The 25,615-nt window shown below is 42.4% G+C and overlaps 3 protein-coding genes across 4 annotated transcripts in view; all 3 read right to left on the bottom strand.

Moving 5' to 3' along the window:
- LOC149984803 (protein PALS2-like) overlaps positions 1 to 16,866 on the bottom strand; it is a 41,569-nt gene extending 24,703 nt beyond the window's left edge. For both annotated transcript variants that reach the window (XR_016483833.1, XM_090187136.1), the window contains exons 1-3: positions 16,497 to 16,866; positions 12,419 to 12,518; positions 3,793 to 3,911 (exon numbers count right to left, since the gene is read on the bottom strand). Coding sequence is in view for 1 of the 2 variants with exons in the window: in XM_090187136.1 (XP_090043262.1) it covers positions 3,793 to 3,909 (117 nt within the window). In the remaining variant the exon portion in view is untranslated. The remainder of the gene's footprint in view (positions 1 to 3,792; positions 3,912 to 12,418; positions 12,519 to 16,496) is intronic.
- A 161-nt stretch (positions 16,867 to 17,027) lies between these two features.
- Positions 17,028 to 19,574, bottom strand: LOC110535156 (pro-neuropeptide Y). The gene is made up of 4 exons (XM_021620021.3): positions 19,499 to 19,574; positions 18,962 to 19,143; positions 18,624 to 18,713; positions 17,028 to 18,331 (listed from the first exon to the last, which is right to left on the bottom strand). The coding sequence occupies exons 2-4, from the start codon at positions 19,141 to 19,143 to the stop codon at positions 18,304 to 18,306; spliced, it is 300 nt and encodes a 99-aa protein (XP_021475696.3). The 5' UTR covers positions 19,499 to 19,574; the 3' UTR covers positions 17,028 to 18,303.
- Positions 19,575 to 24,296: 4,722 nt separating this feature from the next.
- Positions 24,297 to 25,615, bottom strand: part of LOC110534959 (serine/threonine-protein kinase 31) — a 39,587-nt gene continuing 38,268 nt past the window's right edge. Inside the window, exons 25-26 of the mRNA XM_090187127.1 lie at positions 25,388 to 25,462; positions 24,297 to 25,213 (exon numbers count right to left, since the gene is read on the bottom strand). Coding sequence (XP_090043253.1) covers positions 25,112 to 25,213; positions 25,388 to 25,462 — 177 coding nt within the window. The 3' untranslated portion in view covers positions 24,297 to 25,111. The remainder of the gene's footprint in view (positions 25,214 to 25,387; positions 25,463 to 25,615) is intronic.

The raw sequence follows: 25,615 nt of genomic DNA, 5'->3' as shown, positions 1-25,615 counted from the left end.
TCTCTGTTTAGTGAGTCTGTCAGATCAGAGGCAGTAGGGATGACCAGGGATGTTCTCTGTTTAGTGAGTCCTCCAGATCAGAGGCAGTAGGGATGACCAGGGATGTTCTCCGTTTAGTGAGTCCATCAGATCAGAGGCAGTAGGGATGACCAGGGATGTTCTCTGTTTAGTGAGTCTGCCAGATCAGAGGCAGTAGGGATGACCAGGGATGTTCTCTGTTTAGTGAGTCTGCCAGATCAGAGGCAGTAGGGATGACCAGGGATGTTCTCTGTTTAGTGAGTCCCCCAGATCAGAGGCAGTAGGGATGACCAGGGATGTTCTCCGTTTAGTGAGTCTGTCAGATCAGAGGCAGTAGGGATGACCAGGGATGTTCTCCGTTTAGTGAGTCTGCCAGATCAGAGGCAGTAGGGATGACCAGGGATGTTCTCTGTTTAGTGAGTCTGCCAGATCAGAGGCAGTAGGGATGACCAGGGATGTTCTCTGTTTAGTGAGTCTGCCAGATCAGAGGCAGTAGGGATGACCAGGGATGTTCTCTGTTTAGTGAGTCCCCCAGATCAGAGGCAGTAGGGATGACCAGGGATGTTCTCCGTTTAGTGAGTCTGTCAGATCAGAGGCAGTAGGGATGACCAGGGATGTTCTCCGTTTAGTGAGTCTGCCAGATCAGAGGCAGTAGGGATGACCAGGGATGTTCTCTGTTTAGTGAGTCTGTCAGATCAGAGGCAGTAGGGATGACCAGGGATGTTCTCCGTTTAGTGAGTCTGCCAGATCAGAGGCAGTAGGGATGACCAGGGATGTTCTCCGTTTAGTGAGTCTGCCAGATCAGAGGCAGTAGGGATGACCAGGGATGTTCTCCGTTTAGTGAGTCTGTCAGATCAGAGGCAGTAGGGATGACCAGGGATGTTCTCCGTTTAGTGAGTCTGCCAGATCAGAGGCAGTAGGGATGACCAGGGATGTTCTCTGTTTAGTGAGTCTGTCAGATCAGAGGCAGTAGGGATGACCAGGGATGTTCTCCGTTTAGTGAGTCTGCCAGATCAGAGGCAGTAGGGATGACCAGGGATGTTCTCCGTTTAGTGAGTCTGCCAGATCAGAGGCAGTAGGGATGACCAGGGATGTTCTCTGTTTAGTGAGTCTGCCAGATCAGAGGCAGTAGGGATGACCAGGGATGTTCTCCGTTTAGTGAGTCTGCCAGATCAGAGGCAGTAGGGATGACCAGGGATGTTCTCTGTTTAGTGAGTCTGTCAGATCAGATGCAGTAGGATGACCAGTAGGGATGACCAGGGATGTTCTCTGTTTAGTGAGTCCTCCAGATCAGAGGCAGTAGGGATGACCAGGAATGTTCTCTGTTTAGTGAGTCCCCCAGATCAGAGGCAGTAGGGATGACCAGGGATGTTCTCCGTTTAGTGAGTCTGCCAGATCAGAGGCAGTAGGGATGACCAGGGATGTTCTCTGTTTAGTGAGTCTGCCAGATCAGAGGCAGTAGGGATGACCAGGGATGTTCTCCGTTTAGTGAGTCTGCCAGATCAGAGGCAGTAGGGATGACCAGGGATGTTCTCTGTTTAGTGAGTCTGTCAGATCAGATGCAGTAGGATGACCAGTAGGGATGACCAGGGATGTTCTCTGTTTAGTGAGTCCTCCAGATCAGAGGCAGTAGGGATGACCAGGAATGTTCTCTGTTTAGTGAGTCCCCCAGATCAGAGGCAGTAGGGATGACCAGGGATGTTCTCTGTTTAGTGAGTCCTCCAGATCAGAGGCAGTAGGGATGACCAGGAATGTTCTCTGTTTAGTGAGTCTGCCAGAGCAGAGGCAGTAGGGATGACCAGGGATGTTCTCTGTTTAGTGAGTCTGCCAGATCAGAGGCAGTAGGGATGACCAGGAATGTTCTCTGTTTAGTGAGTCTGTCAGATCAGAGGCAGTAGGGATGACCAGGGATGTTCTCTGTTTAGTGAGTCTGTCAGATCAGAGGCAGTAGGGATGACCAGGGATGTTCTCTGTTTAGTGAGTCTGCCAGATCAGAGGCAGTAGGGATGACCAGGGATGTTCTCTGTTTAGTGAGTCTGCCAGATCAGAGGCAGTAGGGATGACCAGGGATGTTCTCTGTTTAGTCAGTCCTCCAGATCAGAGGCAGTAGGGATGACCAGGGATGTTCTCTGTTTAGTGAGTCTGCCAGATCAGAGGCAGTAGGGATGACCAGGGATGTTCTCTGTTTAGTGAGTCCTCCAGATCAGAGGCAGTAGGGATGACCAGGAATGTTCTCTTGATAAGTGTGTCAATTAGACAATTTTCCTGCCCTGCTAAGCATTCAAAACATAATGAGTACTTTTGGGTGTCATGGAAAATGTATGGAGTAAAAAGTACATTTTTTTAGGAATGTAGTGAAGTAAAATTTGTCAAAAATATGATTATTTTTACAGATACAGTACAGATTCACCCCCAAAAAACTTTTGTAAAAATACTTTAAAAGTACTAAAGTACTTTACACCACTACAAAAGTGAAAAAAATAGAATCAAATACGACCAAGGGGACAACTGCACAGTGTACTGTCCACACTCCCTCTCACCCATACAGCCCAGGTGCAGAAACAGGTTTTAAAGTAAAGGACAGACACCCACAAAAACTGCTTCAATTGTAAAGTTTTTATACTTAAGTACTTTAACACCACTGCGGTTTATAAATTAGGCATTAGGCCCCTGGCCTCTACAGACTCTGTGACATGGCTGGCCCTCTGAAACACGTTGTAGATGACATTTCACTGCAGTGTTAAACATAGATGTGCAGCTGTTAACCCCATGCACCCGGCAGTCCCCACCGAGACTTAGGCTGGGGTTACTTACACAAAGCAACTTTAACGCAATTCTAGTTGCAAGTGACGTAATCTCAAGCAACTTTGCGGTTGGTTACATGAAGCAACTCAAATGTGATTAAAATTGCACGCAACAGCCAATCAAATTGAAGCGGATGGTTTGAGAATTCTAAACTCAACCCATGTCATCTGCTGCATTACGTCGTGGTTTCACTAATGTGTTCACCCAACGGTTTGGTTATAGTGACAGCAAGGACACCGTAGAAATGCAGCCTGTACAATTTAGCTAGTTAGCCTAAAGGACATCGCAAACACCAACACAGCTAGCTAGCCAAAATTACACGGCAAACACCAACACCTAGCTAGTTAACAACGAGCTAACCAAGCTAGCACAGTTCATGGTGGACAATTTCAGTTGAAACTGGTCAAGGAGAGGTTTGGCTTCTCTTCGAAATTACATGTATTGACTGCTAAACCATGTACAAATAACTTGTATACAATTCCTGTTGTGTTAGTCTCTGTTCTGTCAACCCTGATTGCGGGTTGTTCTGCGCAGCACGAACAGCTGTGTTGACATGACAATTGGGTCGGAATTCCAAACCTTCAAATGGATCATGTGACAAAAGTGTTTGTTTTGATTGGCTGTTGCTTGCAACTAGTTGCACAAAGTTGCAGATGAGATGCTTATTGGTTGCAGGGGGGGGGGGGGGGGTTCCCCAAGCAACCAACAAACAACTTGGTTGCAAGCAACTATAATTGCTGGCCAGTTGCGCCGTGTACTGGCAGACTGGCTGGCTAATTGGCCATACCATACATTCAAACACTCGTGGCCAAAACGTTCCAGACTGCTGTTGTTTGACTCATGGCCGTTATTGGTACAGTCCGTTCTGACAAGACGGAGGAGACATTTATATGGTGGCACTGAGTGCCTCTTCCTCTCCCCTCCTTCTCTACTCTCTTAACTGATGATATGATGGAGTGTGTATGTTACCTTGGCGAGGGAGCGGACTATGGGGCTCTCTATGATTCCCTTGAGGAAGAGGAGGTCGATGTCTTTGGCCCCCGTGGTGGGAGGCATGTCTCTCAGGTTATCCAGCACCTGCTGCATGGCTGGAGGAAAAACACAAAATGTTAAAAAATAAATAAATAAAAATACTATTTTTATATCCACAAAATCAATAGTTCTATGCAGACTTGCAATCAGAAGGCCACGTAATGTCAGCCGATGTACATGGCAGAGACTCCCAAACATCAGCACTGATAACCTAGACTGTTGTCGTGATACGGCAGAAACTTGGTAGCAAACGTCTGCTCCACGTAGGGATAAAAAAATATTCCTCCCCCCTCTGGCCTTCCCCCACAACAACACCTGGCATATTTGGTACATAAGAACACACACATCATCAACATCAAACCAGAATGTTCTGACTAGAGAATGTTTGTAAATGTGCAGTGATGGTGGGACTTCCTGTCTGACCTAATTAGCTACCAGGAAGACCAGGCGGTCAAGTCTAGCTACAGTGCAATCAGAAAGTATTCACAACCATTCACTTTGTCCACGTTGTTACGTTACAGACTTATTCTAAAATTGATTACATTATATTTATTTTCTTTCCTCATCAATCTACACACAATAAACCATAAACAGGCTGAGAAATGTTTGTCAATTTATTACAACTAAAAAACAGAAGTACCTTCTTTACATAAGTATTCAGACCCTTTGCTATGAGACTCGAAATTGAGGTCAGGTGCATCCTGTTTCCATTGATCACCCTTGAGATGTTTCTACAACTTGATTGGATTCTACCAATGGTAATTTCAATTGATTGGAAAGCCACACACACACCTGTCTATATAAAAGGTCCCACAATTGACAGTGCATGTCAGATCAAAAACCAAGCCATGAGGTCGAAGGAATTGTCCATATAGCTCTTAGACAGGATTGTGTTGAGACACAGATCTGGGGGAAGGGTACCAAAAAATGTCTGCAGCATTGAAGATCCCCAAGAACACAGTGGCCTCCATCATTCTTGAAAATGGAAGAAGCTTGGAGCCACCAAGACTCTTCCTAGAGTTGGCCGCCCGGACAAACTGAGCAATCGGGGGAGAAGGGCCTTGGTCAGGGACGTGACAAAGAACCTGATAGTTGTCCTTCTGGAAGGTTCTCAGAGTGACTATCTCTACAGCACTCCACCAATCAGGCCTTTATGGTGGACAGGCCAGACGGAAGTCACTCATCAAGAAAAAGGCACATGACAGCCCGTTTACAGTTTGCCAAAAGGCACCTACAGTGGCTTGCGAAAGTATTCACCCCACTTGGCATTTTCCCCATTTTGTTGCCTTAAAACCTGGAATTAAAATAGAGTTTTTTGTGGTTTGTATCACTTGATTTACACAACACTTTGAAGATGCAAAATATGTTTTTATTATGAAACAAACAAGAATTAAGACACACAAAAAAACTAAAACTTGAGCGTGCATAACTATTCATCCCCCCCAAAGTCAATATTTTGTAGAGCCACCTTTTGCAACAATTACAGCTACAAGTCTCTTGGGGTATGTCTCAACTTGCTTGACACATCTAGCCACTGGGATTTTTGCTCATTCTTCAAGGCAAAACTGCTCCAGCTCCTTCAAGTTGGATGGGTTCCACTGGTGCAATCTAAGTCATACCACAGATCCTAAATTGGATTGAGGTCTGGGCTTTGACCAGGTCATTCCAAGACATTTAAATGTTTCCCTTTAAACCAGTCGATTGTTGCTTTAGCAGTATGCTTAGGGTAATTGCCCTGCTGGAACGTGAACCTCTGTCACAGTCTCAAATCTCTGGAAGACTTAAACAGGATTCCCTCAAGAATTTCCCTGTATTTAGCGCCATCCATCATTCTGATCAGTTTCCCAGTCCCTGGAGGTTGAAAAACATTCCCACAGCATGATGCTGCCACCACCACGCTTCACTGTGGGGATGGTGACGTCGGGGTGATGAGAGGTGTGGGGTTTGCACCAGACATAGCATTTTCATTGATGGCGAAAAATTGATGGCGAAAAATCCCCCAAAAATTGACTCATCTGACCAATGTACCTTCTTCCATATGTTTGGGGAGTCTCCCACATGCCTTTTGGTGAACACCAAACGTGTTTGCCTATTTTTTTCTTTAAGCAATGTATTTTTTCTGGCCACTCTTCCATAAAGCCCAGCTCTCTGTGGTGTATGGCTTAAAGTGGTCCTATGAACAGATACTCCAATCTCCACTGTGGAGCTTTGTAGCTCCTTCAGGGTTATCTTTGGTCTCTTTGTTGCCCCTCTGATTAATGCCCTCCTTGCCTGGTCCGTGAGTTTAGGTGGGCGGCCCTCTTTTGGCAGGTTTGTCGTGGTGCCATATTCTCTCAATTTTTTAATAATGGATTTAAATGGTGCTCCGTGGGATGTAAAGTTTAGGGATTTTTTTTATTTTTATAACCCAACCCTGATCTGTACTTCTCCACAACGTTATCCCTGACCTGTTTGGAGAGCTCCTTGGTCTTCATGGCCCCGCTTGCTTGGTGGTGCCCCTTGCTTCGTGGTGTTGCAGACACTGGTGCCATTCAGAACAGGAGTATATATACTGAGATCATGTGACACAGATTGCACACAGGTGGACTTTAACTGATTATGAGACTTCTGAAGGTAATTGGTTTCACCAGATCTTATTTAGGGGCTTCAAAGCAAAGGGGTGAATACATATGTACACACCACTTCAGTTTTTTCTTTCTTTTTTAAATAAGTATTTTTTTCATTTCACTTCACCAATTTGGACTATTTTGTGTATGTACATGACATTAAATCCAAATAAAAATCTATTTAAATTACAGGTTGAAATTCAACAAAAATAGGAAAAAACGCCAAGGGGGATGAATACTTTTGCACTGTAAAGGCGAAGATTCTCTGGTCTGATTAAACCAAAACTGTTTGGCCTGATTGCCAAGCGTCACATCTGGAGGAAACCTGGCACCATCCATATGGTGAAGCATGGTGGTGGCAGCATCAGGCTTTTTCTTTGCAACTCTGCCTAGAAGGTCAGCATCCTGGAGTCGCCTCTTCACTGTTGACGTTGAGACTGGACACAGGAACTCTGCCTAGAAGGTCAGCATCCTGGAGTCGCCTCTTCACTGTTGACGTTGAGACTGGACACAGGAACTCTGCCTAGAAGGTCAGCATCCTGGAGTCGCCTCTTCACTGTCGACGTTGAGACTTGTGTTTTGCGGGTACTATTTAATGAAGCTGGCAGTTGAGGACTTGTGAGGCGTCTGTTTCTCAAACTAGACACTAATGTACTTGTCCTCTTGCTCAGTTGTGCACCGGGGCCTCTCACCCCTCTTTCTATTCTGGTTAGAGCCAGTTTGCGCTGCTCTGTGAAGGGAATGGTACACAGCATTTTACGAGATCTTCAGTTTCTTGGCAATTTCTCGCATGGAATAGCCTTCATTTCTTAGAACAAGAAAAGTGATGAATTTCAGAAGAAAATGTCTTTGTTTCTGGCCATTTTTAGCCTGTAATCGCACCCACAAATGCTGATGCGCCAGACACAACTAGTCTAAAGAAGGCCAGTTTTATTGTTTCTTTAAATCAGCAGTTTTCAGCTGTGCTAACATAATTCCAAAAGGGTTTTCTAATGATCAAGTAGCCTTTTAAAATTATAAACTTGGATTAGCTAACAACGTGCCATTGGAACACAGGAGTGATGGTTGCTGATAATGGGCCTCTGTACCCCACGTAGATATTCCATTAAAAAGAAAATCAACCGTTTCCAGCTACAATAGTCATTTACAACATTAACAATGTCTACACTGTATTTTTGATCAATTTAATGTTATATAGACAAAAAAAATATGCTTTTCTTTCAAAAACAAGGACCTTCTAAGTGACCCCAAACTTTTGAACGGTAGTGAATGTGATATTTAATTTTTGTTCTTAACTGATGATTTGCCTAGTTAGGCTACATAAAAAAAAATTTTAAAGATTGATGATTTAAATTTTTTAATTTTTTTTAGAATAAGGCTGTAATGTAACAAAACGTGGAAAAGGTCAAGGGGTCTGAATACTTTGTATGTACAGGTCCTTGTATGAACGGCCTGTCTCACACCTTAGTAGATATCGGGAAGACCAGGCGAACATGTCTAGTTTTATACAACGAGTCGGTCTAATCCTGAAACACATTCCAGCCTGTGTCTATTCCACAAGTTACCAGCGGCTAAATTTATGAAGTTAAAATGCCTATTTACTCTGTTCCATCTGACTGCTGAATCCACCGTCTCATCTACCCTGACAGGTCATTTATAAAGTTGATCTCCACTATAAAAAGCATCTAGACATTATCTACCATTTATTTTAGACTAACATTTAGTTTTCAACAGCAGAGATTTATATAAACCTTCCTGTCTGTCTCTGTTTTCAGTATTCAAATTCGACCTCCAGCTGTCCCATAGTAATAAACGAGTCCACACGAGACAAACAGGGAGGCAGGCAGCATTTCTCAGCCAGTTGAAATCATGAATCAGCTGGCATCATTTTTTTACATACATATATATATATATATATATACACACACTGCTCAAAAAATAAAGGGAACACTAAAATAACACATCCTAGATCTGAATGAATGAAATAATCTTATTAAATACTTTTTTTCTTTACATAGTTGAATGTGCTGACAACAAAATCACACAAAAATGATCAATGGAAATCAAATATGTCAACCCATGGAGGTCTGGATTTTTAGTCACACTCAAAATTAAAGTGGAAAACCACACTACAGGCTGATCCAACTTTGATGTAATGTCCTTAAAACAAGTCATAATGAGGCTCAGTAGTGTGGGTGTGGCCTCCACGTGCCTGTATGACCTCCCTACAACGCCTGGGCATGCTCCTGATGAGGTGGTGTCCCAGATGTGCTCAATTGGATTCAGGTCTGGGGAACGGGCGGGCCAGTCCATAGCATCAATGCCTTCCTCTTGCAGGAACTGCTGACACACTCCAGCCACATGAGGTCTAGCATTGTCTTGTATTAGGAGGAACCCAGGGCCAACCGCACCAGCATATGGTCTCACAAGGGGTCTGAGGATCTCATCTCGGTACCTAATGGCAGTCAGGCGACCTCTGGCGAGCACATGGAGGGCTGTGCGGCCCCCCAAAGAAATGCCACCCCACACCATGACTGACCCACCGCCAAACCGGTCATGCTGGAGGATGTTGCAGGCAGCAGAATGTTCTCCACGGCATCTCCAGACTGTCACGTCTGTCACATGTGCTCAGTGTGAACCTGCTTTCATCTGTGAAGAACACAGGGCGCCAGTGGCGAATTTGCCAATCTTGGTGTTCTCTGGCAAATGAAAAGCGTCCTGCACTGTGTTGGGCTGTAAGCACAACCCCCACCTGTGGACGTCGGGCCCTCATACCACCCTCATGGAGTCTGTTTCTGACCGTTTGAGCAGACACATGCACATTTGTGGCCTGCTGGAGGTCATTATGCAGGGCTCTGGCAGTGCTCCTCCTGCTCATCCTTGCACAAAGGCGGAGGTAGCGGTCCTGCTGCTGGGTTGTTGCCCTCCTAAGGCCTCCTCCACGTCTCCTGATGTACTGGCCTGTCTCCTGGTAGCCCCTCCATGCTCTGGACACTACGCTGACAGGCACAGCAAACCAAACAGCTCGCATTGATGTGCCATCCTGGATGAGCTGCACTACCTGAGCCACTTGTGTGGGTTGTAGACTCCGTCTCATGCTACCACTAGAGTGAAAGCACCGCCAGCATTCAAAAGTGACCAAAACATCAACCAGGAAGCATAGGAACTGAGAAGTGGTCTGTGGTCCCCACCTGCAGAACCACTCCTTTATTGGGGGTGTCTTGCTAATTGCCTATAATTTCCACCTGTTGTCTCTTACCATTTGCACAACAGCATGTAAAATGTATTGTCAATCAGTGTTGCGTCCTAAGTGGACAGTTTGATTTCACAGAAGTGTGATTGACTTGGAGTTACATTGTGTTGTTTAAGTGTTCCCTTTATTTTTTTGAGCAGTGTATATACACACATACAAAGAAATGTCAATTGAAAAAATGTCAAATGAAACAAAGAGCAGCTAGTTTCCTGTCTTTCCAGCTTCAGTTTGATGTGATTGTGTTAGCTGTGCTGTTGCCTAGCTCCTATGAACAACAGTGTCCTGACAAGAGAACACATTTTCTATGCCAGGTGAAATCACGCCTCATTAGCACATTGGATGTATCCAATCACTAGAAAACAGCTTAAACAAATGCAAATGCATCTCCTTTGCTGTTTGACCTGATTGTAAGTTATCTGTGGTTGGCTAGCAAGCAAGCAAGGGATAAGAACGTTGTCAGCCAGTATGGCAATAGAACATTTAGAACGAACAAACCATAAAAATGATGCCAGCTGACTCATGATTTCGACTGGCTAAGAAAAGCTGCCTCCTGTCTCGTCCCGACTCCTTCATTACTATGGGACAGCTGGATATTACATTGTTTCAATATTCAAATGTCGGAGAGACAGACAGCGAGGTTTATACAAATACCCACTGTTGTAAACTAAATGTTAGCCTAAAAGAAACGCGAGATAATGTCTACATACTTTTTATAGTGGAGGTTAAGTTTATAAATTGCCTGGCTGGGCTGATGAAACAGTGGATTGTGTAGTCAGAAAGAACAGATTCAATTTAAAAAGTCATAGATTTAGCCGGTGGTAACTTATGGAATAGACACCGGGTGGAATGCAGTTTTAACCAACCAGCATTCAGGATTAGACCCACCCTTTGTATAATTCAAGATGGATGTTGATGAAACACGCCCCTTTAAACTGTATATTTTAACTTCTATGGTAACGACATTTGATTTGGATATTAATGAGTGCACAGTGACAAATTCCAAAAAAATCAAGATCAAACACAAATGTAGGGTCTTGATGTAAAATACCCGGCATAACAAGGATGAAACAACTGGAGCAGTAAGCGACCATCAATGGAGTGATTCAGTACGAAACGCCTTCATTTCCATAACCCCAACAAGCAACTCGCTAAAACAATGGAGAAGTTCCAAATGGCATCCTATTCCCTTTATAGTGCACTACTTTTGACCAAGACCAATCATAGTGCACTATATAGGGAATAGGGTGCCATTTGGGACAGACATTACCGGGTCCCACTGGTAGATGTCTCCAACATTAACTATATAAGAGAACAGAACCGTTTCCCAATTCAAGCCTATAAGTGGTTACTGGTGAAACACTCAAACCAAGGCTTGTCACAGCCTACTGACAGCTTTCTCTGGTCTACGTTCTAATCTTCACAAGAAACATCATGACAAAATCACAAGGACTTTGACTTGCACACACTAACAGAGGTAACAAAATAAAGGAAAGCCCAAATTAAGGCGTTGGGCACCACGAGCCAACAGAACAGCTTCAATGCACCAAGGCAAAGATTCTACAAGTATCTGGAACTCTATTCGAGGGATGTGACACCATTCTTCCATGAGAAATTCCATCATTTGGTGTATTGATAAAGGTGGTGGAAAACACAGTCTCAGGCGCCGCTCCAGAATCTTCCACAAGTGTTGAAATTGGGTTGAGATCTGGTGACTGAGACACACCCTATAAACCCCTATGATCCTTTGAGACTCAATATTAGGTCAGGTGTTCCTAAGGTGTGGTATACTCAGGTGTATTATACAACAATCTGACATGTAAACAAACCCCATGTAGCCACAATGCAAACAACAGCGGCCCATTATAACACCTTGTAAATAATATGTTTTTGAGAGACACTTGAATGGAACAATAACACTACAGGATGAACTTTCCCCTAGGTACAGATCAATGATAGGCTTCTCCGCCTCCAATCCTAACCTTAACCATTAGTGGGGGAAAATGCTAAACTGTCCCAAGATCAGTGTCTAAGGGCAACTTCACCCTACATCAAAACCAGTCTGTCTGCCCTCACCTCAGGTAGACTGGAGAGGGTAGGGAACCCACATCAAAAGGTTTCCACTTCATCAGCTACCAACCAGGATGTTAACAACAACGTTGATCACTCTTTTTTACATAGTTTCAAAGTCTTGGTGGAGAGGATGGGTTTTTTCCCCACTCCTCCTGGATAAAGGTTGTGCCCCAAATAGCATCCTATGAGCCCTGGTCAGAAGTAGTTCCCTATAAAGGGAAAAGAGTACAAACTGCCCTAACCAACCCCAGTGTCCAGACAGAGGAGAGTACAAACTGCCCTAACCAACCCCACTGTCCAGACAGAGGAGAGTACAAACTGTCCAGACAGAGGAGAGTGCAAACTGTCCAGACAGAGGAGAGTACAAACTGGCCTAATCAAACACACTGTGGCTGGGTTGTCCAGATGGATGGACACACCACACAGACACACACAGCAGAAAAGACATTTCCACAACAGACACATTGTTGTCCCTCTTCACACCTTAGTTACTCAGACATCCTCATGAATGGAGCATTGTTTCAAACATAGATTCATGTTTAACCAATCAGTGTTAAAAAAAAAAAAAAAGGGGTGGACGTACGTCACAGAAGAATGGAAGTAGTAAAGCAGGAAGTGAACCTCTGACACTCACCTGTGAATTGTGCTCCAACGCAGCGCAGCGGCTGAAAGCCCTACTCCCAGTACACACCAGTCATCTGGTGGCCTGCCTGCCTGTGGCAACACAGAAGAACCTGAAAAGGAACACAGGGAGACAACACCTTGTTATTACCCAATGCCCAATAATACGGGATTGCTAGCTAACCTGAAATGCTTGCTTTCCAACTTAAATAGCTTCAGAGTGACTCATCTGAAATGGCCGCGTCGACCTTTAAAGGACAATAGTCCAACCATTTTAGTCTTGCTGTAGACAACATGCTGTAATGTTCAACAGTTTCCATTTGGTCAGATCACTGCCACTCCAGAGGGCTTTCAATCCTCACTCTTAGTGTGTGCTTTCTGATTGGACAAAGAAAGTCATGTGGTCATACCGTTCTGGGGGGGGGGGGGGACTGAAAAGCATTAATCGCATTATGTTGATTACCCTAGAGGTCAAGAGTGCAAGTAGTCAACTCCAGAGCTGCCAAGTCCCTGGTATCATTGTGTGGCCTATATTTGTCAGGTTGGTTTTCATCACCACGGGGATCAGTAGCATTTAAAGCGAACATTCAAACCGTCCAGATTCTCTACCCAGGCCTTCTCCCTGAGGTGTGTGTACTTAACTCACTCCACCTTGTGGGTTCCCACATGAAATAAATACTATAGTGTATACTATGGTAGGAATACTGTAGTATTCACTGTAGTGTTGCAAAAACACTACTAGGCTTGGGCGATATACCGGGGTATTTCGAAATATCGACAGTATGATTTTCAATACCGTTTAAAAAAGGACTTATTTGGGGGTTGGGGGCACCCCCGCACACTGGACATACATACACCCCCGCACGCAGGACATACATACACCCCCACACGCTGGACATACATACACCCCCGCACGTTGGACTGAGGGTGAGTGCCTGCACCACTGCTTATAACTATAACTAACTACAAGAAATCTGTGTCAAATAAATCCCTGTTTACTATAGTAAACAGTACAGAATCAATATGACGGTATGAAAATCAGGGTATCGCCCAACATGAATATATACTGTAGTGTTTACAGTTTACTATAGTATAAATACTGTAGTACATTTTTATATAGAGAAAAAGTAATTACTGTAGTGTTTACAGTTTACTATAGTACAAATCCTGTAGTATTTTTTATTATATAGAAACAGTCATTACTGTAGTGTTTTTTGCAGACTGTAGTATACTGTAGTATTTTCTGAAGTGTTTTGGGGGACATTACCGTATGTAGTATTTACTGAAGTGTTTTTGTTTATCTTTGAGACAGAAGTGGGGAGAAAGACTAAAAGAGCAGATAACCTGTAGATAGGTAGGACTGGGTTCTGAACGGGGAGTTCAGAGCTTCTACTCTTTTCTATAACCAAAGGGAACACATTGTATGGTTTGCACTTGTCATGTAGGTTTCTGACTTACGGGTGGCACAAATTGTGATATGGGGGAGGGGGAAATGGGCAGGGTATATGCAAATTAAATACTGTAGTCTTTATTAGTGTGTTTTTGTGTGGATAATACCTTAATATGTATTATAGCATTGTACACTATACTACACAATTCTATACTAAGTATTACACATGATCGAGGGAATTGTACTACTACAGTATGTAGTATACTAAGTTTTACTACAGAATTCTATAGTAAGTACTATAGTATTACCTAGTAAAGTGTGGTATTTTTTTATGTGGGTTTAAATTAGAGCACTGGATGGGTTTAAGCATGAATTTGAGAGGGGATTATATCCACCATATTCCTTAAAGCTAGAATCCTTAGTTGCTACATTCATTTGTTGACTTCTAAATGAATGCTATATACACACATTGATTCTTGAAGAATATAGGCTAACTTATGTCTCATGAGCTTAGTTCAACTGTTGTACCCCCATCAGAACACAAAAATATAAACTCCCAATGTTTGTAAACAATGTAAATGGAAACAAACACTGTATAGCCTCAAAACATGGTAATACCTATAATTTTGATATCATGGATGGTCAGTCTTTGCATCCATAGCTCTGTCTATTTATTTGAGAGTCTATTTATTTATCCAGGCTCTTCCCTCAGCTTCTGAACAAACCCGAGGCGGGGTGGGCCACTTTGTTATTGTTTCAACAGAGGACTCCAGGTTCACACCAGTCCATTCCTTTTCAAATACTGTATGTGAGGGGGAGTGAATGAGTGCAGTACACACGGACTACACACTTCAGAGGGAATCAGAATTCACACGCTGGTTGTCTCCCAAATAGCACCCTTTGCCATTTGGGAGACAACCAGGGTGTGATACACACTGCTGCTCTCGCCAGCAGCATTCCCACAGAGGCTGAAATTCTCTGGATTCTCCAACACCTCAATTAAACCCTGAAGCCAGCCAGCGTCCCAGCCAGGGACCAGGGGGAAAGGACCAGGCCAGCGTCCCAGCCAGGGACCAGGGGGAAAGGACCAGACCAGCGTCCCAGCCAGGGACCAGGGGGAAAGGACCAGACCAGGGACTCAACTAAGGAAAGGGACCAAGCTAAGTACCCGGGTGAAGGGACGCAGCCAGGGACCATGGGGAAGGCAGTTAAGAACAAACTCTTATTTTCAATGACGGCCTAGGAAAAGTGGGTTAACTGCCTGTTCAGGGGCAGAACGACAGATTTGTACCATGTTAGCTCGGGGATATGAACTTCCGGTTACTAGTCCAACGCTCTAACCACTAGGCTACCCTGCCACCCCATATAATAAGCAGCAGGCTACAGGGATGAATGGGGTTCACTGTCAGACCAGAGGCTTATTCAGGAGAGTGCTTCAGTGTAATGTTACAGACCATTTCAATAGAAAAGTATGCTTTCCTATCTGAAGGATCGTACTACTGTACTCCATTGAATAAGTCTGTCCCCTGGACCGCCCCCTCAGCTTTACGGACACCATTTCATAAGGCTTTTTAAAGATGAAAGATGTTTATAGCTCAACCTCAGGCGCAAACAAGGATTTGAACACTACCACAGGAATGAAGAACAAAAAAACACTAATTACAGGAAGAGGTCCAAATTCGGCATGACCATTTCTGGTCTGTGTTTTACTGTTGATCCAAAACAGATCACGTCTCCCAAATAAAGGCATTAAAAATAAAGACATCCGTCCCACCTGAAACCCTTTCCCTGTACAGTGACGCCACGTTTGACCAGGCCACCTAGTGTACTATGTAGTGAATTGGGTATCATTTGGGACACCACGAGGTATCCAAAGTTGTTAGATGGGACAATCTGTTTTATCATTCATTCAAAGGCCGATCCATGCAAAGCAAAACATTTGACTACTCTCTCCATTGTTGACACTAGAGTGTTCTTTCTCAATGTGTCTAACATGTCTGACCCTTACAGCTCAACACGTGGAACCTTCCAGAAAGCCAACACATATCTCACAAACACACGACTTACACTCCAAATAACACATTTGGGACTCACACCTCGTTAGAGTAAGGCACACACACAACTCGTTAGAGTAAGGCACACACACTATCAGCTAGCTTCCTGTGCGGGGTTCGGAACACGTGCAGACATTCTTGGTTTCCCGTTCGGCTGAGACCGAGCAGATGAGAGGTCGCATGGGACACCTTCCTAGTGGTTTGCTAACTTTATTAGTAAACTGTCCCGTTAGGTATCAAGCAAATACAACCACTTTTATGGTCAATTAAACTAAATGTGTATTTGAGCTATTTAGAGCTAAACAAAATAACAGCGGAGCATTTGGCACAATTCCACGTCATAACTTGTGGCATAACAATCTAACTGGATATCTGGCTTAGCTAGCCAACTAGTTAAAATCTAGTCTAGAAATATGCTCTTTGTTAGGTTAGCAGTGGTAGCTAGCGTGTTATTATTAGCTTGCTAGCAATCAACTGAGTCCCAGCCTGACTGGATCCAGCTAGTGTTAGCTAGCTAGCGAGTGTTGCCAGACTGCGGAGTGGATTGCTAACCTGACTTGCGTTTCGCTATTTGAACCCTTTTTCGTGGCACTAAGCCCCTCATGCGGTTTCGAAGAAGATGGTCATAAAGAATTTTATGACTTTACCTGACGTTCTCCGTGTCCTTCTGTCAGACTTTCAAGTCTCCATAGATTCCCTGCACCCCAGACGAGGCTACTTTTCCTTGCGCGCAACAGTCGACTCCTGTCCTGGAGACATGCCGCCGAATGACGCTTGATCTCGAAGTCCACTTTAGAGACGAGGAGCTAGTTAATGTAGTTCCCACCCACTCGTTTAACGTACTACAGATATCGGTGCGAGAACTTCAGACTTGCTCTTTTCTGTTCATATAGTTTTCAATAGGAGTAATTATTTCATAAATTATAGATTCTGCATTTGACATCGACTATGATCATCTGGGTCTCCTGCGCTCCACAAACCGTTTTAACCCACACATAAACATCTCAAATGGCACCCTATATAGTAAAGCCCACTATGGGTCCTGGTCAAAAGTAGAGCACTATATAGGGAATAGGGTGCCATTTGGGACGTAAAAGCCCTATGTTAATTACACAACATGACTAGCCACTGTTACACATTCATACTCCTTGTGAAATAAATAAGCATTAAAAACCAGAGACAGGAGTAGCCTATTTATTCAGTACAGCCAAAGACATAACATATGACCTGACATGATTATCTGGCCGTCAACATAAAGAATCCTACTGTATGTCTACATCTCAAATTGGCACCCTATTCCATACATAGTGCACTACTGAGCCCTGGTCAAAAGTAGTCCACAATATAGAGAACAGGGTGCCAATTTGGGACAGAACCTTGTGTTACATTTGAGCATTCTAGAACAATGAACCCATTAGTATGCAGGGACTGTTCTATCTTCTAAAACAGGACTTAGTCCCAAGTGGTATCCTACCAGGCGATAAATAGTGCACTACAGAGGGTGCCATTTAGGACAGAGATTAGGTAACTGGGTTCATGCACCAGATCTCATTATCTCATGTCCCTTTGGAGGTAACCAGGCCAGTGTCCCAAATCGTACCCTATTCCATAGTGAACTACTTTCGACCAGGGATCCATAGGGATCCCAGGCCACTTAATGATTCTACACCTTAAATCTGTTTTCACGTTAGGCAAGGTGCTGTTATATAGAACGATTGTACACAATCAAAATCCACACAGACCAGGGAAAGATTAACAATGTTACACATTGAAATAATGGACAGAATTAATAGATTGTTATTCTCACCTCTCACCCCAGACAGCTGTTTGAAGGCTACAGTCCAAGCTGGAGTATAATGGTGTCAGGGTACTAAGGCCAGTCCAGAAGAGGGCAGTATATCTTAGTAAAACCTGTGGGAACAAAGAGAACCCTGTGCAGCACTGGTTCTAGGTGTAGGTCCTTGTCCTGGTTGTGGCAGGAACAACTAGTATCCAATAAGTGTTAAAAAAAAAACACACTAGAAATGTTTTTCTTTAAGAAAGACCACTTTGCTTACTTTCTGATTCTGGAGTCCTAGGAATTTCTTGTTTATATACTTAAAACAGAGTCACATTCTAAAACATTGATCCAAGGTACTTTATATGATGTATTTGATCCAACCAGTAAATGTTTATTTTGGTTTACAGTAAACAGTGTGATGCACAAAAGGAGAAAGTAACATATGTACAGGACACTTCTACTATGACAGACAGACAGGGAGGTGGTTGCATGCAGGCTGTAGATATCCATTAAAGTCCAGGTCGAGTCGGTGACCAACAGGCAGTGTGGTGTTGTTGTGGTGTTGTTGTGGTGCTGTGACCAACAGGCAGTGTGGTGTTGTTGTGGTGCTGTGACAAACAGGCAGTGTGGTGTTGTTGAAAGGGACTGGTATGGAAGTCCATAATACACTGGCTTCACCACCACAACGGTAGATCCTCATATCTGTCAGGAGAAACAAGCAAAGTGTTCATAAACGTTGGTCCATTATTATATTGGTCCATTGACTAATAAGTAATTGACTATTGCTGTGTCTGTTACTCTCAAATGCACAATATACTATAGCCTATAGGTTATAGTGGCCCAATAAACAATGAGGAACAGCATCTCTGACAGTATGAAACTACTTGAAACAAGAATGGATTAGATTTAGGCTACTAATCCTCACCCCCAAAAAGAGAGATGTCTAAAGCTGATCATTCTGAGGACAGGTATATCGGTATGTTTTTACACCCACCTTCCATAGCTTGCTAGTGGGACGCTCTCTGTGCTCTCCCTCTGTAGCAGGTCAGAGAACACCATATCAGGGCTGGATCTTTTCCCATACCTGAGAAAGAGGTAACGAGTACAAATAAAAAGGAAAACATTTAGAAAGTTAAACCTTATATGAAATACAGATATTTTGTGAAAGGCAACAAAAACAGAAGCATCAGAACCACTTTGGAAATGTGTTTTTCAAGTGTTATCTTCTGGGATCAAATGCACATCTTGTTTAATGTATGCATTTCATTGTTTACTCCAAATAATAATCTTCATCATGTGCTGTACCTTCCCCTCACCAGATGGAGAACTCACCGCTGTCGAGTGATTTGGTTGATGTAGTGTCTGAGTGCAGAGAAGTACTTGGCGAAGTCCTCGCCAGGCGCATCTTCTGCGGGAATGACGGGTTTGGATGGATACGCGGCCATCAGATTGGACATGCATATCAGCAAGTACACGGCCAGCATACCCAGAGACATCGCTGCGTTAGGGCGCATCTAAAAACACACAAAAGAAACAAACTAGAAAACAAATGCACTGTGACTACGCTCCTGTCCTTAGTTCATATTGTAGCCAATAAAATGCAATTATTTTTATTTGCTACTGTGCGTAATAACTTATAAAATGAACCATAAAGCCAACGACACCTTGTTATCCAAAACAATATTCCATCATCTTTAATAACCAACTGAAAAAATATTAACCAACTCTTATATTTTGAATGTGCAGAAAACAAGGTTTTCCAGAGGACAAATATTTTCTTTAGTAATTCAATCAAGAGCAACTTTACAAAAATCCTGGAAGTCTATAAAAAGGCAAATAGTCAGCAATAGAAAAGTGCTTTTTACTCACTGTATGTTGTGAAGACTGGAGATGGTTTTTCGTTGAATGACTGTTCTGTGCTCGCAACTGTGTTTGGCAGCAAGCATCCTGTGAGTTTTATATCTGTGGCAGGGAGCGCATTTGGAGGAGAGGGGAGGGGAGGGTGCCCAAAAGAACACATAAGTAATGTTCACCTCAGACTGCAAGGAAAAGAGTTCAGGGATGGGTAATATAGCACTTTGACAAACGTTAAACCAGGATATAGATATATATATATGCCTACTTAACTAGTCTTCAGTGTTTGACATGAACAATGCTGATTTCATGTTGAGATTTAAAGTAAGGAAATGCGTCATTGTCATCTACACCTTTTATTTGGGTGTGTAATCAAATGTATGGACGGTCATTGAATAATGTCGCACACGGAATAAATCATTTATCAACTGTAGGTCGAGTATGATCCTCTTTGAAGAGACAAACTTGTTAAGAGCATTACATCGATAGGAAACTAAATATTTGTAATGAGTCACTAAACTTTGCTCAACCATGCTATCGACCTCTGACAACTGCAGTTTATGTTATGATAAGCAATGCCAGTGCAAGTCCATGTCTGAATAATGAGCTTCCATTGAAAGGCTCTCTGGAATATGGATGGACCCAGATTCAAATCTGAATTCAGATAGCATGTACTGAATACTTCAGAAAGGTCTGAATTCAGATAGCATGTACTGAATACTTCAGAAAGGTCTGAATTCAGATAGCATGTACTGAATACTTCAGAAAGGTCTGAATTCAGATAGCATGTACTGAATACTTCAGAAAGGTCTGAATTCAGATAGCATGTACTGAATACTTCAGAAAGGTCTGAATTCAGATAGCATGTACTGAATACATCAGAAAGGCTGCACTTTCTACATTTTGTGTATAGCCCGAAATTAAAATGGATTCCATTTAGATTGTGTCGCTGATCCACACACACACAATAGCCCATGATGTTAAAGTAGAATTATGTTTTTAGAAAAGTTAATTAAAAATGGAAAGCTGAAATGTATGTACATGCCTTTTATAATAATCTAAGTAATACTTGTTGGCTCCAGTCTATTCAGTGAATCAATCCTTTAGAGACTTATCTTATGGTCATCAATATATATGGCAAAAACCTCAGAAGAAACCAATAATACCTTTCCTGAGCTAGAACATTCTCCCATCTTTTCACTCACATGATTGACTTCCCTGCATCTAGTCAGACATGAGAGGAGTTTAGCTGCTTTGCCCTTGTGGCCTTCAGCAATTAAGAAGAGTTTAGCTGCTTTGCTCTTGTGGTCTTCAGTAATTATAATTCACCGTTAATATTGATGGACGTGTCGGAGGGAGGATCAACTCCAAGGTAGCGTCCCAAATAGCACACTATTCCCATTGTAGTGCACTATGTAGGGAATAGGGTGCCATTGTAGAGCTTTGTGGGCTATACTCGGCCTTGTCTCAGGATGGTAAGTTGGTGGTTGAAGATATCCCTCTAGTGGTGTGGGGGATGTGCTTTGGGAAAGTGGGTGGGGTTATATCCTTCCTGTTTGGCCTTGTCTGGGGGTATCATCGGATGGGGCCACAGTGTCTCCTGACCCCTCCTGTCTCAGCCTCCAGTATTTATGCTGCAGTAGTTTGTGTCTCGGGGGGGGGGGGGGGGGGGGGGGTCAGTTTGTTATATCTGGAGTACTTCTCCTGTCTTAACCGGTGTCCTGTGTGAATTTAAGTATGCTCTCTCTAATTCTCTCTCTCGGAGGACCTGAGCCCTGGGACCATACCTCAGGACTACCTGGCATGATGACTCCTTGCTGTTCCCAGTCCACCTGGCCGTGCTGCTGCTCCAGTTTCAACTGTTCTGCCTGCGGCTATGGAATCCTCACCTGTTCACCGGACGTGCTACCTGTCCCAGAACTGCTGTTTTCAACTCTCTAGTGACAGCAGGAGTGGTAGAGATACTCTTAATTATCAGCTATGAAAAGCCAACTTACATTTACTCCTGAGGTGCTGACTTGCTGCACCCTCGACAACTACTGTGATTATTATTATTTGACCTTGCTGGTCATTTATGAACATTTGAACACCTTGGCCATGTTCTGTTATAATCTCCACCCGGCACAGCCAGAAGAGGACTGGCTCATAGCTTGGTTCCTCTCTAGGTTTCTTCCTAGGTTTTGGCCTTTCTAGGGAGTTTTTCCTAGCCACCGTGCTTCTACACCTGCATTGCTTGCTGTTTGGGGTTTTAGGCTGGGTTTCTGTACAGCACTTTGAGATATCAGCTGATGTACGAAGGGCTATATAAATACATTTGATTTGATTGTAGTGCACTATGTAAGGAATAAGGTGCCATTTTGGATGCACGCCAAGCAGCTAGAGAAAGCAGCAAAGCAGGTTCATTACTTCCAGTGATCCCATCAGTTCATACCATAACATTATTTAGAGAATTTGCATAGTAAAAACATCACATAAGTTTGATGAGGCAAGTCTGTCTACAGCTATACCCTAGACTGTATGTTATTTTACTAATCACTGACACCAATCTGGATAGCAGAGTATTACAACCGAGTATTATGAACCAGAGTGGTAACCTAATGCATCAGGAGGACATGTGTGAGTGAGGTCACAGTGATCACAGATACGATCACAGCATGCTTTTCATCCAGTCCCCTGGTCACCTAAATTGATCTGTCCATAAGAGAGATTGCTGTACAACTGCCAGAGTCCAGGCAGGGACAATGGCTTGAAGAGGATTTATAGTTTTAACGTTTCATTTAAAAAGAGTGCCCACTTTGAGATAACTGCTTGCCTGACAAGCTCTTCAATGGTTTTTCCACTAGAAAACCGCTGATGCTCATCTTGAATCGACTGATGGTTGATTTGTTCATTTTGCATTAAAACGTGTTTATGAACAATATGTCCCAGTGGTTCTGGTGTATGAGAATTTATTTATGTTAGTTTAAAACACTAAAAGGGGACGAGAAGTGTATTTTAAAAACAGGCAGACAAGTCCTAACAGTTAAAAGTGGTGTTTACCTGAACTGTCTGTTCATCTTCCTCCATCAGCCCTTCCTATTACAAAGTGAAGTTTATTAGAACGAAGCATCTTTCAGGGGGATAGTGCCTCTTCCAAACACTGAATCACAACAGCGTCCTGAGACTCCAACATAAACCAACAGGGCAGCAGGTAGCCTAGCGGTTAAGAGCATTGGGCCAGTAACCCGAAAGATCTCTGGATTTCAAATCTCTAAACAGACTAGGTGAAGAATCTGTCGATGTACCCTTGAGCAAGGGACTTAATCCTAATTGCTCTGGATAAGAGCATCTGCTAAACTGTAACAGCCATTACTTGGGACAAGTTCAAAGTTGACCATAAGTAAAATAGCGACTTCTACCACATAAGATTCAAACAGCCACCCACTAGGCAAAAGGGAATCAAATTATAGTTAGGTAAGGTTTTGTAAAGAACCACTCCCAATGGACAGCCATTATTTCTCATGAATAATTTATCAATTTCAAGGCAAGTCTCCTCAAAGGATAGACCACCACCAGTCCTGAAGGAAAAGAAGACCTCTGGATAAATCTCTCACAAGCCCTAATGCAGACAGGTCATTCTCCAACCAGTGACACCACTCTTACAGATCCTCCCCAAATTGATGAGCCATTAACTGTCATGGAAAACCCTCCCAGACAGGCAGAAGATGGGCAGCAGTAGTCCTCTCTCATGGAAGCCTGATGTTCCACATCAGAACAACAAAGATTAAGGAAGTCATCCCCAGATAAGGACAAGCCCATATACACATCTGGCTCCATATGTAATGAGGCTTTGAAGCAAAACATCTTTAGTATTTTTACTCCAGCAGTTTGGATATGAAATTAAATGATGAGGATATGAAATTAAATGATGAGGATATGAAATTAAATGAGGATATGAAATTAAATGATGAGGATATGAAATTAAATGAGGATATGAAATTAAATGATGAGGATATGAAATTAAATGAGGATATGAAATTAAATGATGAGGATATGAAATTAAATGATGAGGATATGAAATTAAATGATGAGAATATGAAATTAAATGATGAGGATATGAAATTAAATGATGAGGATATGAAATTAAATGATGAGGATATGAAATTAAATGATGAGAATATGAAATTAAATGATGAGGATATGAAATTAAATGATGAGGATATGAAATTAAATGATGAGAATATGAAATTAAATGATGAGGATATGAAATTAAATGATGAGGATATGAAATTAAATGATGAGAATATGAAATTAAATGATGAGGATATGAAATTAAATGATGAGGATATGAAATTAAATGATGAGGATATGAAATTAAATGATGAGAATATGAAATTAAATGATGAGGATATGAAATTAAATGATGAGGATATGAAATTAAATGATGAGAATATGAAATTAAATGATGAGGATATGAAATTAAATGATGAGGATATGAAATTAAATGATGAGGATATGAAATTAAATGATGAGGATATGAAATTAAATGATGAGGATATGAAATTAAATGATGAGGATATGAAATTAAATGATGAGGATATGAAATTAAATGATGAGGATATGAAATTAAATGATGAGGATATGAAATTAAATGATGAGAATATGAAATTAAATGATGAGGATATGAAATTAAATGATGAGGATATGAAATTAAATGATGAGGATATGAAATTAAATGATGAGGATATGAAATTAAATGATGAGGATATGAAATTAAATGATGAGGATATGAAATTAAATGATGAGGATATGAAATTAAATGATGAGGATATGAACATTGTGTTTTTACAGATGGAAAATAAACAACAAAAAGCCCAACTTCTAATGAATCTCTCCAAATCAAAGGACATTTAGAGAGAGTGCAAAACCATCAACCCGCAGTTCTGTAAAATAGGGGCACGTAGGGGGCACAAAAATCTGACCATAGTTTTCAACCAGTGAAGGGTGAGAAAACATGTAATGATAACAATTTTCTCAGGGGAGCGTTTTCCAAGGGATTTTCAGAGATTTTACAGTAGATTGATGCTGACAACATCCCGATCAGGCAAGTCAGGAGACAGTCAGCAACAGAGCACAGAACTAGTGTTAAAGAGTACACAGCAGCAAAAACTCTAACTTCTTAGAACCGAAAGCATTGTGCTGGTGGTGGTTCCCTTTGAGTTCTAAATGAGACCAGGTCCATACAGATCAGGTCCATACAGACCAGGTCCATACAGATCAGGTCCATACAGACCAGGTCCATACAGACCAGGTCCATCTCAGAACGTGTCTTTTAATTCCTCTAGAAAGTGACAACTGCAAGACAGGGTACTCCAACATCACCTAGTTACTGAACAGAACATTTAAAAAAAGGAAAATAATATACAGCTAAACAACATGATACTGTGCTTTTACATCAGCAGACTGACAAATATATTGTGCTTTTATATTGGGAGATCAACAAAACATTGTAGTATTGAAGTAGTCTGGGTACTGGTAAAGCATATTTGGCATGTCACGGAGTGGAATGTTAGCTAAACAGACGTTACCCAGGCTAGTATTAAAGTAAAACTGTCAACCAAACTATCCCAGTATGTACCAGTTGCCTGGTTACTGGTCAGACAGGAAGTAGTCATCAACCAGGGTCTCAACAGCAGTCAGTCTTCCAACACACACCAGCAGCTTAGACAGCAGGGCTTGGAGTTTGTCCTCCTGGACAAGAGGACACACAACATCCTTTAAGCACTTTGTGACTGTCTTTCAATGGAAAGTGTGTTAAAAATGACATGTTTTATTCTCCTAATAAAAATGACCTGCACTTTGGGAGCAAAAATAAAATGCATTCTAAATGAATTGAAGCATGAAAAGGCCATCAGGATTACTGACCAGTTTCACGCCGCTGATATCAAGGGCCAGTCTGCTGCCACTATCCAGATCCCCGTTGAACCCTGGGGCATGCAGCTGCAGACAGAGTTGTTATATAAATGGTATGGTAAATGGTATGGACCCAACTGCTTACGGAGAGCTTCTTTTCAACGAGTCTATTGTTCACATCTCCTAGAGTCTCTCCGGATGAATATTCAATGCTATCATTAACTTCTGCTAATAATTTCT

Source organism: Oncorhynchus mykiss, chromosome 2 (genome assembly GCF_057628025.1).
Source record: "Oncorhynchus mykiss isolate SJ-2025 chromosome 2, ASM5762802v1, whole genome shotgun sequence".
In the NCBI taxonomy this organism is placed as follows: domain Eukaryota; kingdom Metazoa; phylum Chordata; class Actinopteri; order Salmoniformes; family Salmonidae; genus Oncorhynchus; species Oncorhynchus mykiss.
Note: the sequence above shows the minus strand (reverse complement) of the source record. Positions and strands in the feature narration are given on the sequence as shown.